The 15959-nt window shown below is 45.3% G+C and overlaps 2 protein-coding genes and 1 long non-coding RNA gene across 4 annotated transcripts; 1 reads left to right on the forward strand and 2 right to left on the reverse strand.

Annotated features, from left to right (window-relative positions):
* Positions 1–88: 88 nt before the first annotated feature.
* LOC105418097 (zona pellucida sperm-binding protein 3) lies at positions 89–2529 on the reverse strand. The gene is made up of 8 exons (XM_011616214.2): positions 1932–2529; positions 1744–1856; positions 1554–1660; positions 1271–1442; positions 1080–1194; positions 941–1020; positions 781–869; positions 89–714 (listed from the first exon to the last, which is right to left on the reverse strand). The coding sequence occupies exons 1-8, from the start codon at positions 2406–2408 to the stop codon at positions 158–160; spliced, it is 1710 nt and encodes a 569-aa protein (XP_011614516.1). The 5' UTR covers positions 2409–2529; the 3' UTR covers positions 89–157.
* LOC115246752 (uncharacterized) lies at positions 2117–2616 on the forward strand. Its single transcript, XR_003885844.1, has 2 exons — positions 2117–2256; positions 2445–2616. It is a non-coding gene; the product is annotated as an uncharacterized lncRNA (long non-coding RNA).
* A 195-nt stretch (positions 2617–2811) lies between these two features.
* Positions 2812–11250, reverse strand: LOC101074690 (sodium-dependent lysophosphatidylcholine symporter 1-B-like). Of its 2 annotated transcripts, XM_029825980.1 has the most exons (15): positions 10957–11250; positions 10037–10553; positions 9619–9747; positions 9400–9524; positions 7400–7523; positions 7233–7311; positions 7005–7147; positions 6838–6928; positions 6625–6743; positions 6423–6506; positions 5186–5269; positions 4988–5100; positions 4741–4884; positions 4460–4636; positions 2812–4352 (listed from the first exon to the last, which is right to left on the reverse strand). In XM_029825980.1, the coding sequence occupies exons 2-15, from the start codon at positions 10043–10045 to the stop codon at positions 4304–4306; spliced, it is 1470 nt and encodes a 489-aa protein (XP_029681840.1). In that variant the 5' UTR covers positions 10046–10553; positions 10957–11250; the 3' UTR covers positions 2812–4303. The 2 variants fall into 2 exon arrangements, with proteins under 2 accessions (XP_029681840.1, XP_011614502.2); XM_011616200.2 differs by lacking the exon at positions 10037–10553.
* Positions 11251–15959: the final 4709 nt, after the last annotated feature.

A 15959-nucleotide genomic window follows, 5' to 3' on the forward strand; every position in this document is an offset into this window, starting at 1 on the left:
TTTGTCAGGAGTTATTGTAGAATTTCTGCCCAATTAATAAAGGAAGTACAGTCAAGCATTTTTGTATCATAAAAAATAGTCCATTAACTGCATGATCATGTGTTTATTGCTATAATGTCCTGTTATTGACAGTTACTGTCTTAATCAGAATGACTCACTATTTCCAGAAATACCAGGTCTTCTTCCCATCTTCTCCTACATCATCTTCCTCGGAATCGTTCCTCATCTTGAGCCCAGATTCATTTTTGGGTGCTTCTATCTCCTCTGAGACCTTTGGCTGGAACTCTGGCCATCTGACGGTTTCTGCCGGCACCATTTGTTCCGCTACTTCCTTCTCCTGTTCTCCAGAAAGTTCTTTTCCACCCACACCTTCATAACTTCCTAAATATTCATCCACCAATAAATTTCCTGACCCATCGTCTTCAAATTGATTTGAAAATGACTCATTTTTGTCCTCTAAGTCCTCGAGACCCAGGTCCTCTAAATCGGGCTGTGTTGTCACACTCTGGTCTCTGCCAGGCTGCTGCTCCTCTTCCTCATCGTCAAACACCAAATCTGCTCTTTGCTGCACAGCGTCATGACTGAGCGGGTCAGTCAGCCCAATGACCGTGGCCTCGCCCTCCTTGCTCGTGCTGACCCAGCTCTTTGGAAGAAAGCCCTCCTCTTCCACCATCGGCTGATCCGACACCAGCAGAGAGCCACTGTTGACCGAGCCTTGAGGACAACACACAAACATTCATTTATATCCTGGAGTGTTCATTAACTCGTGCACGGACCTACCTTCCATCATGGCCCTACGAGATTTGGAGGTCACACATTGTGAATCACAGCATTCGCATATGGAGTCATCACCAGTCAGCGCGTTCCACCTGGAAATGCACACGTGCGCTCAAAAAGCAGTTCTGCATGGAGTTCTGGGTGTGAGCTTGGTAGGATTTACCTGTTCTCTCCGTAGGTGCAGGACTTCTGCGCAGGACCCGGATCCTCAGATGTGACAAACAGTGTGCAGTGAACACTGACCTAAAAACCCAAAGGGGTGTGATCCACCGTCCGATTCAGGGAGTTTTAGTGTCACTCACTTCTGTCTCTGGATCAGATGTAAACTGGAAGGCCTTCAGGGAAAACCTCAGGGTCCGGTCGGTGCGAGAGATGAAATGAGAGGCCCCCGAGTTGGTCTTGCTGTCCAACAAACAGCTACAGACAACAACAGTGCACCAAAATCCAAATCATGTCTGGTCAGACTGCCCCCGTGGCTGCCAACAATACTCACCCAAATTGGTCAATGATAGTGTATTCTTCCTGTGACTGGGAGCCACTGGTAGGTTTAGCATAGCAGCTATTAATGTATACTTTTTCACCGGGTGACAGATCAGCTGAAACCTGGAAATTAATTTTATTTCCTAGCTGATACACCGGGGACAAGACTGGACTGTTCCAGGAGCCTTAAAAAAAAAAAAAAATCAAAATAAAATCCCTCAAGGGTCACAGATATTGGAATTTACACGCGCGGAAGTTGGAATTTAGAGAAACCCTGCAGGGATTTATAAACGGACCATCCATCAACTCCATCTGGAATTTATTCAGACTTCCTTTTAGTCTTTTACGCACAACCGCAGTTTTCCAAGTGGGCTGCACGCTCAGCTGGTACACATGGTGGTTCCTGGACACAGTTTTTAATTGCTTTCAAGATGTCTTCACGAAACATTTGCAGGACAAACAAAATTCTTCCTGGGTGATCCTAACCTTGGATAACGGCACTCAATGTCGAGTTGGATCGGGTGCGCTTGGCTCTGGAGACGCTTTGGCGAAGGCTCATAACGGAGTAGGTATTTATAGACCAGATGATCATGGGACGGCTGTCGAGAGCGAGCGGCCGTTTGAACAGGTCGTAAAAGTCAGAACTGTTGAAGCAAAACGTGGGAAGATCTTACCTGGTGGCGCACGACGTCACACGCAACCAGAGGGTAGGTGAAGAGCAGGTCACCGTAGGGCTGGAGAAGGCCGTTGCTTCTGCAGGTGCCCCCTAAGCTCAGCTCATCTGCATCCGCGCCCAGGCCGTAGAAACTGGGTTTGACCCGCAAAACAAAACCGGATGTAGAGCAGGTTACAGAAACGTCAGGTACGTAAGCAAAATCGGACTGGATCTCGGTTCGGCTCTCCCTCGGACTCCCAGCTCCGGGAGAAAACCTGGGACCTTTGGTTCTTCGGCGGAACACTGGAGATTTATGAGGGATCCTGTAAATGGACGAGTAGCCGGTAATTGACAGCTTCTTTGGTTTGGGTATTGGCTCGCCGGGATTAAAAAGCTTTTTTGTTCGTTTGTTCGGAGATTCGTGCGTGTCTACTGCACAGAGGAGGCCGATTGATAAAACAACCCACAAAATATAGAGATACAAGCTTGTATTCATCGCAACAGACTGATCTCCGTCTTCCTTTCGCTTTAGACGACGCGTAAAACCAGCGTGGCGCCACAGCTGGAGGCAATTAATGTCGCGGATAAACGAGCAGCCAGACGATGACAGAACATCCAGCTTCCTTCTGCTCGATTTTGATTTATCTTTGATTGTCCGCGATAAATATGTTGAGCAATAGCGAATAAAATAAAATAATAAAAGATTTAGGCTGTATTTACGCTTATTTATACACCGCCCTCCTGTTCTGTTTGGATGTATTTTACTCATAATCACTGACGTTCATTTGAATTTAGTTCCTCATACTATTCCAGGACACCTTTTACTATAATGTAATGATTCCTGGCAGTAAATTTCTATTTCTCAAATTCAAATTTAATATAGCTCTCTAAAAAAAAGCTCAATTTTCAACACTTTAATCGACAGAATTCACTTAGAGGCTTAAAATAACAAACATCTGAATTTGTTCTACACAGTTTTTAGACAGTCTAGCAGCAAACCTCATGCCTTGTGCTTCATATGTGCTGTGCAACTTCCAAATGTTTTGCACGGGCAAGAAAATATTGATTCATCATTTTTTCAGCACTCTTCATCAGTAACAACAGCACTAATAAAATAAAACACGTGGTCAGATGAAACCCCCTCCCCCCTTAGTTTGCTTCAATAAATAAGTACACGGAGCACTCTCTTCTCAAAGGAAAGTGAGAAGATGCCAGTGGACATTGTATATCTTGCATATCTCGTCTTCCATTCTTCTCAAAGCAATGCAGGACAAAGATGATTCTGTCAAAGGTTAGCAGACTTCCTGGCACCATGTATGGTTGACGCTAGCCAGTGACCTTCCATTTGCTTTAAAAGTCTCTCGGTATGAATGTCTCAGCCGAACTGCATGCATGAACTGTTGGCGTCACTTCTCTTGATCACTAAATGACAGTAATTATAGAATAAATTAAATAAATAAGATTCATTTCAAGTCATCTGAATTTCCTGTGTGACAGTTCCACAATCGGCAAAATGTGCACAACAGAAATGACTACAGTGCGTGTTCAGTATATCAAAACACATCGAGTCTTTTCTCCTTTGACAGTCCAAGTACACTTGGGTAGTGGCCTTCAAACTACCATCTGATGGTTCTTCACAGGCCTGGTTTAGTGCTTTTACTCCCTTCACCAAAAAGGAGCTGCTGCTGTTTATTTTCTTCAGAGCAACGTCTGAACAGACCAAGTAAGAGCTTTATTAACAATACTGCGAACCACAATTTGTCTCCAGATCTGTTTAAGTTTTGTACCAGGATGAGGGGACACATGGAATAAACAGAATTGATGACTACCTTTATCCCACGATGCAGGAAAAAAGGATCTGCAAATGACCAGTGAAGGAGTCATAGATAGAAACAAAGGCAACAGCAGCGGAGTTTCAGTAAACAATGAAGTCATCTTTGGAACAGGAGTGTCTTTGTGTAAGTTCAGAAGATCAGGGCTGGCACTGGTTCGGTTCGGGTCCCTCAGTTTGCATGTTCTCCCCATGCCCTCCCTCCAGGTGCTCTGACTCCCTCCCACTGTCCGAATACATGCATTTAAGGGGTAGGTGGACCTTAGGTGCGAATTTGTGTGTGAGTGATTGTTTGCCTGTTATTCTTGGACCTGTGATAAACTCGCGGCTGACACCCCCCTCCCTCCCTCCTTTTTTACCAGACACACCTGGAGATTAAGGACTTGAAAGTGCACGCGCGGGTTCTGGCCACCAGGGTTCGCTGTGCTCCGTCTGATGCACTGCTGGTTGCGCACGTCCTCCGTAAAAAAAAAAGTAGTGAATCTCTCTGGTTCATTCCTTCATATTGTTGGAGTTCAAGTCCCTCAACAATTTGTGCAAACATGCAAAACTGTTCACTACTACACGTTGCTGCCGAGTGCTGAAGATTCAGAGTCTGTGTCAGAGTCCCTGCAATCAAAGAGAACATCCGATTTGGTTCCACCGTCCTAAAACCCCTGGGTTGTTGTTATTATTATTAATATTATTATTAAACATGTTTTGCCCTGTTAACTTACAGCATTTCCTGCAGCAGCTTCTGGTTGTCCTGCCTCCTCTTCTCATCGATGGGATAAGTCTTCAATATCAAGAGCCCAATAAAAATCAGCACCACTGGCACCAGAGAGACCAGAGTCTTCAGGGTTAAACTGACGGCCTCAGGCTGTAAACAGGCACCAGTCTCATATCCAGCAAATCTGGGGGAGGGGGCAATAAAGATGATGATGGGGAGATCTTTGTTGGTCACATGACTGAGGTGTTGGTGAGAAACACAAGTGATGCGTGGCCGCTGTAAACTTACTTTAAACTAAGAGTGGAGATTCCCAGAGATACGCCAGAAGCAAACTTGACAAAGAAGACAAAGAAGGAGTAAAAGAGCGCTTCGTGACCATGGACACCTGGGTTCTTCACCTTGAAGTCATCCACAACGTCAGGAAGCATTGACCTGCAAAGCAAGAATTCCAAGTTTTTTTTAAATGTACAAAACACAAACCGCTCCACAGATGCAGATTTACAGGGTGACGCAACATTCCTGTCCCTGAACTCACCACGGCAGGAGGAACGCCGCGGCCACGCTCACGCCCGCGGCCACCGACACCAAGTAAGAAATGATCAGTTTGCTCTTGATGGAGACGATCAGAATCATGAAGGGTACGGCCCACTGGAGAAAAACAGGAGGGTTTTTACTGGTTTGCAATCAGCAGAACTGGACGCTTTGCTGCAACGGCACTGACACAACAACTCACAGTCATGCCAAAGTACACTGCCTTCTTCTTCCCAAACCGGGTCAGAAACCACTGCCACAAGGGGATGGTTAGAGTCCCAGACAGCTGCAAAAGGAGTAGAAAAAAAAAATCGGTTTAATATGTGTGGGCGCCGTTCTATAAATGATACCTCGGTTGCCGCAATCCACCTGTAACTGACACCAATTACAACTCATTTCCCTTTGTAAAGGGGATTTTTGCATTCAGTAGAATTGAGGTCATCTTAAAGCTCAAAACTGTAAAAGGAAAGAATGCTGAGGACAGAGGTCATGACCTCTGTTATGTGGGTTACGTTGCGCTTTCTTAAACCTTTTACGTAACATTCCTGGGGGGAATAAGCCAGACACCATCAATGGAGCCTGTGTTGTTTATGCTATTATGCATTAAATACATATTTATTTTGGCCACAAACCACGACGGTCTCTCAAGGTGTGATATTTCTCATCGAGACGCGCCTAACGGTGGTTGGCTCCAGCTACAAACTTCTCTAGCTACACGCCAGACTCAAGCCAACATTGCAAGCATTTTAGAACATTCGATGCAAAATCCAAGCAAATGTAAATGTTCACGCAGTTAACATTATCAGCGTTACGAAATGCATTTGGAAAAGGTCAAAAACTCAGAGTGGCACTATTAAAAAGGAAGAAGAATAAAGGCTATGCTACGGGAGAAGTTGTAAAGAGCTGCTCTGAGTGGATTAAACACTGCAGCCTTTCACCTCCAGGTCAGACTCCATCAAGCACAGCTGAATAATGACACAAATGGGCAAAAATGTAGCCTCCACTCTCAGTTATGAAACAAGGTGTCTGGAAATATTTTCCACTCCAAAAAAAAAAAAAAAAAAAAAAAAAAAAAAAGGTACTGAAGCAGCAGGAGAGGCTGGAAGAGAGGACACAAGAGAGTGGGGGTTCCCATGGTGGTGGTGATGGATCGTGAGAGCAACAAAAGGCCTGTGTGTGTGTCCGTGTCTCCCTCTATCCTACTGCTAAAGACACGTGAGTGTTCGGCTGGGAGACAACAGCCCAAACAACACTTCCTCTCACCCTGATAATCTGCCCTCTGAGCCGCCCCATCACATGTGTCCCCACATGTGACCTCAGAGCAAATGCCCCCCTCTGCCCTAATCACACACTAGTGCTGGTTGACCGGCTGTTGCCCAACAATTACAGTGACATTTGCACGGATAAGAGCCCTTCAGCCCAAAAATAGAAACACTCACCATGATGACCAGGAGAATATTCTGATAGTCCTTCCTGTGGCCAAGAGTGTAGGTGAGGAAAAGTGCAAAGTTTCCCTCCAGCAACTGTAGAAGGCAAGTCAAAGGTTATGATCCGAACAACGATGGCACCTCACCAAGGAGGATTTGTAGTTTTAGCCCTTCTTTTTGATTCCCAGAATGTTAAACAAGGATGAGTTTTTACCATAAATGCTAGAGAGGTGAAGAGGAAGCCTATGACCAGTTTGATGTACGGCTCGTGGCTCATGACCATGTACAGGCCTCGACGGAAAGTCAAAAGTTGGCCCCTGTATCGCTTGCTCTCTGCAGTCCAGCACAGAGAACACAGCTAAGATGGCTGGAAGTCTTTGGGTTGAACCCACTGAACAAATGAGGACTATTTGTTACACTTTCATACCTTTTCGCTCTTTTACGCCCAGAAATAAAACCAATGTACAGAGCAGGTAGATGATGCAGATGACCCCTGTAGAGATCATGTACGCTTGTTTCTGTGGACAAACGCACCCAGTTAACCGTGAACCGCATTTTCCGTAATGACAGGTGGAAAAATGTTGCAATTCTCACCGACTCATCCAGGGAAACTGTGGACACGGTGAATTTGGATACATTCCTGCCCTCGAGATCGGCCGGACAGTCATTGGTGCCTCCCACGATCTGCCCTTGGATCGCGGTCCCCAGAACCGTGCCCAGCACCTCTATCGTCATGCCTGTGCGGGTCACAGAGATGGAAGATCAGGGACGGGAACGACGGCACGTGTAAACCTGTCCAGCGGCGCTGGAGCGCTGACGTACGATAGGCAGTGGCAGAGTCCCGCTCTGTCTGATCTGTGCTGATGAACATGGTGAGAGCTGAATACGGCACATGGAAGCACTGAAAAGTTCATCAAACAGAACTCCGTTAAGGCAACGCACATAGAGATGAATAGAGTAGCAGGATGTTCTCTGTGTGTTGTACTGACTGTCTGCATCGACTGGAAGAGGCAGTAAAATACCAGGTACCAGACCACCTTCCCTTGTTCGAAGGGAGGAACGAACCAGATCAGGAAATACGTCGCAACAGCAAATGGAGCAGAGCAGAGGATCCTGAGGGGAAGCAGAAGGGGACAGCAGGGTGAAGGTAAATGTCAGTGTTTAGAATAAGAGGAGAATGCGTCAGTGGTTCACGCCTCTCCCAGTACAGGTTGAGACGGTGGCCTGACCGGGTGCGAACAGGAACTCTGCCTCTGTGAACACATTTTCTTTGGAAAGCCCATCCAGCTGTCTGTGCCCTGATGCCAAAGAGTTGCATTAATGAATGCAGCCACTGTTACTGTAGCTCCCTTTCACTTGTAGCCTTTTCATGCTGCTCACTGAATAATTCCCCTAATCCCACCCTTGTTAGTGGAGAAGTCTGGAGCGTGTGGGGGTGGAGGTGGATTTAGGCCGATGAGACAGTGAGGGGGACTTTGCCCTGACACCCCCCTCCAACTTTGGTTCAGCTGCATCTTCCTCAGTGTTACCCTACCCTCCAAATGACCTTGACAAATCTGTGTTTACAGAGGCGAGAGACATGGGAACCCCCTTAAAGATTGTTATTCAATTTTTTAAGGAGGTTTTATAGATGGAGATGAAGGAAATGACCTGCGTCTATTTTATAGACAAAATGGTCAAGAAAGACCTACATTCATCCTCACGCAGTGCTTTAACAATCAAGTAGACCTGATGTCTAAGAAAATTGTATATTTGATCTTAAATTTGGCTTCTAAGCTGCTCTAAACACGGTAGTATGTTTCTCACGTGCCTGGACAAAACTGGAGTAGCACACGTGGGAAACGTGATGGGAAGCACCTCCTGATTCCCTCTAAGGGCAGGAGTGAATCAGGTTAATGAGCGCTATTTTATCTCGAAATGGAGGCCAGGTTGTGCCTCTTCTGCTCGCTGACGTGACCGACGGAGCACGAGCGGGTGATCCTGTGCACGTTTGCACGAGCCGCGGCCCTCGCTGACGAGTCGCGTTGGAACGCTCACGCCGAGACTCCAAACGCCTCGCGTGCAGTTAAAGCTGACGGGAACCTTCCTCTAAAACGGTCCAGGATATCGGACCTAGACAGACACACCCCCTCCGGGTTTGAGGCTGATGGTGTGTTGTAGTTTGGACCAATGACAGCACACTCTCAGGGAAACTCCCCTCCCCATCTGCACAGAAGCAGCTGCCTTTTTTAACTTGAACATGCACAGTAATCTAGATATGACTGTGTGAGGTGACCCGAGAGCCGAAAGACTCAGCTGCGGTTGGTTAATCGAGGCTTTCGACCTGGTTGCGCTTTACAGTCTGTCTATCGATCAGTCGGCCCAGCTGCGCTGAATCAAGGTCATGGTTCCTCTAGAGTGTTTTAGCTTCGCCCAGCGGGAGTTTTTGCCATCGAGTTTACGCATCAAAGCGGTCCTCCGGGGGCGGAGGGCAGCCCCAGCATACACTTGGCAAAGAAAAGGGGAAATCCTCAAACTGTCACTCAAAGGAGTACAGCGAGGTTACCGCGCGGGCACGCCCACGATGTGCAAACAGGAATCCAAGTTCAGTGGAGGGCAAATTGCGTAACATCAAAGAAATAGCCAACTTCAGCTGTCCAGGATAATTTGCTAAAAATGCACACGTCTTGTTGGGATGCCAGTGAATGAGCATTTGGGTGAACAGGTTCTCCTCTTCCAGGTGGAGAGCCTGGTAGTCACATTTGCATCAAGAAGAGATGAAGTAATAAATGAATATGTTACAGAAGGGTTACAGCCGCAGCAGGGCATGGTTTATCAGCATCTTCTTTCATGCAGTTGCCATGGTAGCAGGGAGACATGCGTGTTTCTGTCAGTCAATTTCTGACCTCCGCCAGCGTTGTGCCCACTCGGTTCCAGGGTACTGGATCAGCTAATGTTCTTTATAGACTGAAACTCATGCTGATACATGGTGAGCGATTCGGAGACCTACCAGGGCATCATACGACCGATCCTGGTGGATCTGCTCCGGCTGACCAGGAAACCCACCGTGGGGTCTGTGATGGCATCCCAGGCCCGGCCCACAAACAGGATGATGGATGCATAGAAGGGATCCAACTGGTAGGAAAAGGTGTGTAAAAAGGGTGGAACTGGAGCGAATCTGTGTGAAAAACCTGGGCTGGTTTTCTTGACTGAAAAACATTGGTGTCACCTGAGCCACGTCCAGCAGGAAGATCTGGAGGAAGAAGCCCAGAGCGCTGCCTGTGATCTGGTAGGGCGCTCCGCCGATGGCGTAACACAGCTTGTTCCAAAACGTGAGACGCTTCCCTCGAACAGTTAGCTGAAAGAGGAGACGTGTCAGGCGATCAGTGCACCAGAGGACAGGAGCATAAATATGAGGAGCAATAAATGAGCCTAAGATGGAAAATATGATGGGGTGTAGCTTCCAATTTCACAAATATGTCGTTGAGCGGGACATCCTGTCACCACATGGGGTGAGACCGGCTAATTTCCCTCACCCCACCGCAAAGAATGACAGATTAGAGACAAATCCCCATGGCAATGCAGCCCGTGTGTAAACTGCCGACAGCGGCGTGTGTGACGATGAGGTTACTGGAGTTCACACCCACCGTCTGCATCACGGAGACTCAAGCGTTTCCATTGGCTCCCACAATAGGATGTTGGAGGTTTCCAGCACAGCCGGCAGAGTAGAGAATGAGAATACGGTCCACAACCGCAACCAGTCACCTAGACTAGGCTGACTCACTTCCTCGCATCACGGAAAGGATCATTTCTGCCTCCTCACACACCAGTAATTAAACCATCAGCTTCATATTGCCTGATGTGGGAAAACTAGCAAACTATTCTTTTTCAAATGCAATTTAATCAGAGTCAGAACAACAACCTCCTCAGGTTTTAGAACCGATCAAATGCCTGACAGATCTTCAGTTTAAAAATCACTGATTATGGACAATTACTGATCTGAAGGGCTGAGTAAAGCTGCTCATATTTACAACTTTTTGAAAGTAAATGTCACATCTCGTGTCCATCCATGAAGACCTCGCTGCTGCTGCTGATGATGATGATGACGATGATGGCGGTATTGGTGTCACGCTGCTCACATCCGAGCACTAATCCGATCAATTACTGGTGAAAAGAGTGCACTTTCAATTGATTCACTTAAACATTTCATTCACTTGGCTCATGAATCCCATTTACAACACGGAATTTACTACAAATAAAATGACTGCTGGGCGTGAATAAACCGGCGCGCATCGCTTCACCACCAACGCGCAGGTGATCCCATAAAATCTTGGGTTCGTCAAAAATGGTCGCCTGGAGCTGGTTTATCAGCCTCGAGTTCATTGAACCCGGCAATAATCCAAATTCAAACGACAATGCAGGGAGGAGGAAGGAAGGAAGCTGTGGCATTTGAGGCAGGCGCCACATTTTTGAATTGGACACGTTTGACGCCTAAACCATGATTCGAATGCGTCCGATTTTTAATTTCCATATCGGACCTCCTGGGTCCATTCATCAGAACTCTTACCGTGGATGCCTTGCTCTCTGCATTGATGGCTTTGACTGATAGTAACGTGGTCGCGGATTGCTCGCCCCCCTCTCCCCGTGCCATGTCGCGTTCAATCCGCTCAGGTGACGCGGTGAGGGTGATCTGGTCGTATCCGAATTAAAAAGGTGCAGAGTCTTAAAATGCTCCTTTCAGCTCAGAGTATGTCCAGTCACAGCCGCCTCCCGGAGCTCGGCTACACCTTTATAGTTCAACGCCAGTTAACAGATCGTGACGCTCAAACAAACACGTGTGGTAGCTCGACATCACGTGATGTGGGAAATCTGCCTTTCAAGAGAAGAACGCTGTTTTTTCTTTATTATTATTATTATTATTATTATTATTATTATTATTATTATTATTATTATTATTATTGTACCGATTGGCCGAGACCAGACAGCTAAACGCCTAATACACGTTTGGCAACACGCTGAAAGTAGCTATAGAAACAATAGCGGAATATGACAGTAAAGGGTTTTTTAATTTGCCACAGGCAGCTATTGATCACATTCGATGTTATATACGAAATATGTGTTTGTGTGAGCAGTTTACTCTTCACAAATAATTACATGTAAAAAAAATATGATCGCAGAATCTTTAGAATCCTTTAAATGGGCTAATGTCATTAACAGCACGATGGCACCCACACGTGTTTAGAACACACCTTACAGTGAATGCATCATCCAAAAATAATCATTTTACAGTCCCCATCCAAATGTGTGTGTGTGTGTGTGTGTGTTTTAAATAAACATATTTAAATTAATGATAAATATTTTCCTACATTATAGAAGACTAAAAATTCCATCCAGGTGCCCAAACAAATATAAAACAAAATATAATAAATATACTAGATTGACTGTATGATTGTGTATCTTGTTTTACAATTACAATATGAAGTGTTCCATGAAATCCAGTGGAAGGTGACTGATATGGATAACAAACCTCATCATACCTCACATTTGCAGCCCCATTTATGTAAAGCTGGAACAAAAAGCACATGAGTACATGAACTGGATTCAGCGATCAATTCAGACCGATACAGTAACTACCAATCTAATGGTTGTAATGGTAAAAAGGTCTCTCCTTGTTTAATGACCCAGTTGTGGTAGAACAGGCTTAACAAGGTAGGGAATTTAGCTGGTCATCCTTATGACATCCAAAAAGATATCACATCTTAATCTTTCAGATGAAAGCGGAAGTCGCCCCTCTTTATGTAAACAACAAGGGTTCAACACTTATTTAACCCATTTTTTTTATTTTAAAACTATGGATTCATATGCATGAACTGACTGTGGCATCTTTGAAGACTCAATTTTGCCATCAAAATAGCTCCAGCGTTCAATGAGGAAGGTTTCCCCATCAGCAGCCTCATCAGCTACCATTCACATGCTTTTTTTTTTTTTAAAAAACATCCATTCTGGACTCTAACAGTGAACAATCCACTTGTGGAAATCCACTTTGAAAACTTAAAAAGAACAATTGTAACAGCAAAAAATTATCAGTATGGTGGAAAAGTTTTAGCAGTTGTGTAATTGCTGTTGAAGACAGTTGGTGACAAGACTGAAAGGCTCCATAGCTGGTCCAGCCTGCTGCTGCTCGGATGCTGACTAGAAACAGGAAAAGAGATCGTACCACTCCAGTATTGGTTCCTCTACACTGGCTCATCACATCCTTTCTTTGCTTCCTCTCTTATCTTTGCATTCAGTGCATATTCTTACCAGAACTGGTGTTGGTCTCTCGTTCTACTGATTCCAGATATGGGCCCGATGCCTGAGGTTGCTAACATGGTGGAGTGCTCCTATGGAGATACGAGGACGCGCGCCTGTCCCCACTTCTTTCTGTGGACAAAACATACATTAACAATCAAATATATATTATATTAATATATCTCCAATTTAAACATATATTTTTGATGTTATTCTATGTACATGAGGCATCTATTGTACATCTGTCCACCCCAGGGAGGAGGATTCCTCCGCCACAGCTCTCCCTCAACCTTCCTTGTTTTCCCCATTAAAGGTTTTTGAGTTTCTCCTGACCCGGTTCGAGGGTCTCAGGACCGGGGGTGGCACAACTCCCCAGACTGTAGGTAGCTGGATGGAAAATACTTTGTAACGATGAAAGCCTAAACAGCAAAATCAGCATAGCTGAATCTAAATTCCAACTCTCTACTAAATGACATTTACTGTGTCCTTTTGAATTTGTGGTCTTTTCTTTGATGAAGAAGACCATCCTTCTCAGAAAGAAGCATGTGCAAATGCTGATGGTCCGGTCTTCGCTGTCTCAATCTTTATTCATGACTTCAAAAGGAAGGTGGATTGAAGAACCTAAAATGTGCAGAGTTTTAAGAATAGAAAAAGAAAATGTTGTCGCCATCTACTGGACTTAGTTGTAACTAGTAAAGAAAGTGAAGTCTATATCATCAGCCACTGTTTATACAACACGTCGTAAGCACTGATATATTATAGCTCATATGGATTTGGCTGATAAGACTAGCGTGCTGTTTAATATTCTACTAGATTTATTTATCTATTAAACATTTTAAATGCTATCATAATACTTATATTGAGGCGTAACCCACCAGAGTTCAGACCCCTTATGTTGTACACAGACCTGCCAGCAGATGGCGGTGTAACCCAGCTCACGTGTTCTATAGAGAGAAGACCGCCTCGGAAATGGAGCTCTGTTTTTCTTTAAGTTTAATGTATTTGTTTTCAGAGTTTAATTATCATTCAATGTTGCGCAGAAGCGCCATTTGCACGCGCCGTGGCCTGCATTGATCTTCTAGTTTCAGTACCAACGTTGGCTGTTGGCAGCGATTGCATCAAAAGCAACGCCTCAGATGAAAGAAATGAAAAGGAATTTGACGAAATCAGTGGTTTAAACAGGACGCACGTGTTCGCACCGACTGGTCTGCACAGGTGAACAACACCCAGCTGATCTGTGTTGGGGGGGCGGAGCTTCCTGTGAGAATATACGTTTTAATACCCCTTGGGGAGAAACAACACGCACGTGAATGAATTATGTCGTCTTTCTCGTGTGTGTGGATTCTCTACGGCCTCTGTTTCCTACTTCTGAAACCTGTGATTCCAGGCGGGTGGAGCGGGTCAGAGGTGGCGGTTGGAGGGACGTCCCTGGGTCACGAGGGTCGTGGGGAAACGGAGGATCCCCTGCTTGTATGGCGCATGGGGGCAATTTCACAGACAGTCTGGAACACCATCCAAATTCCTGCACAGCTGAATTACATGTTCTGAGTGGGGTTTTCAACATACATGAGACAAATCCTCCCCAACACACACACACACACACACACACACACACACACACCCCTCTACTTTTCCCATCCTCCTTAAACATATGCTCCTATAACAATGAGGGACAATGGCGGGTACTTGAAGTTAAGCTCAGAGAAGACATGGGGTGGTGGCTATTGTTGGTGTTAAGCATTGTTACCGTAACAACAGGAAAGTTTTAATGCAGGAACAGGAGGAGGACCTCATCTGAATTCTAAATCACATTGGGGGGAGGAGGGTGCATTTTTGTTTCTTTGGCTCTGATGAACTATCTCCAGGCTCAGAATTCTGGTCGGTAATTAAATTAATCTGAACATGTTAATACTGTGTGTATTTGCACCATTAGTTTCCAACAAAGTTAGACTGACACCTCCCTCTCCCTTTTAACAACTATTACCAGTCTTTTCTTGAGAAATGTTGTTTTGCAGTTGTTTCCCAAGTCGGGATTTGGAGCACAGACACACGTTTGATCAGATGAAGAGGGGGAAAAACTGCAGCACAATGCTGAATTAAATAGCACTTAAATATCTGCACAATATTTGATTTTTACTTTGTTTCTGGGGTTTCCGAGGGGACAGCAAATCTGTTGAACTTTTCATTTTAATACATTTCATATTCCAACCTCCTCTCTGCTTGGGTTCGGACCCGTGCCACCCTCAGTCCCGCTGGTGTGGCTGCTGGCTGACAGCAGATGTCCGTCACTAATCAGTGTCCCTGGCTCCGGCCTCATTAAGACTGGAGGGTTTTTGTCCTGTCCAATAATTGCATAGGCCTGGCGAGGCCACGAGCCAAACTGATCAATACGTCTGACAGGGAGGCCTGTGGGTGGCATGTGATGTTGACCCGGCGCGTCTGATCACGAGACGTTGCTAAGCTTTGACTTTTTGCGAGTGCACGGTGGGGGGAGGAGGGAGACTCGACGTATGGACAAAGGACGCGTAATAACCTTAGAACTGCCTAATAACTGTCCGGCACAACATGGGGACATCATGGTTTGGGTTGACATAAATGTTGGATCATCCAGGGTTTTTGGATTGTCCAGAATCGGCCTTCTTGTCCCGGACCAGATGATTTAATGTTCACTCCAAACGGTGTCCTCGCTCGCCGCCGTCTTCATCTTCGTCGGCAGCTGCGGACGTTTAAACAGCTGAAAGTGTTTGTGTACTCGCTGTGTGTTAAAAGGGCTGAAGCACACTCCGCCACTGGCTCTAGTGCTCTTTAACTTGGAACAGAACACACTGTTTAGCTGCTGTATATACTCTGCCTCTATCAACACGCTAAATAGGCCGATGAAGGTGCTTTTGTCCGCTCAGCTGCGGAGGCTTATTGGCGTCGGCTAAAGTGGATGAAGACAGAGACTAAGCAGGTCTGAGCGTCTCTGCGGAGATATCGATGAAGACATCAGCCGAAGCAACTGTGTGACCTGTGACCTTTAAGGAAACGTGACAAGAACACTGTAATATAGTGGTTGGATTATATATATATATATATATATATATATATATATATATATATATATATATATATATATATATATATATATATATATATATATATATAATATAAGCAGTTATAATAAAGAATATTCTTTTGGTGGGAAAGTCTGACGTAAAATGTTGGTTAAAATAAATATTTCAATTAATATTGGACTTTCCCCAGTTTGAAAGAACCAAAAATGAAATAAAACATTGA

The sequence above is a fragment of the Takifugu rubripes genome, chromosome 2, assembly GCF_901000725.2.
Source record: "Takifugu rubripes chromosome 2, fTakRub1.2, whole genome shotgun sequence".
NCBI lineage: Eukaryota > Metazoa > Chordata > Actinopteri > Tetraodontiformes > Tetraodontidae > Takifugu > Takifugu rubripes.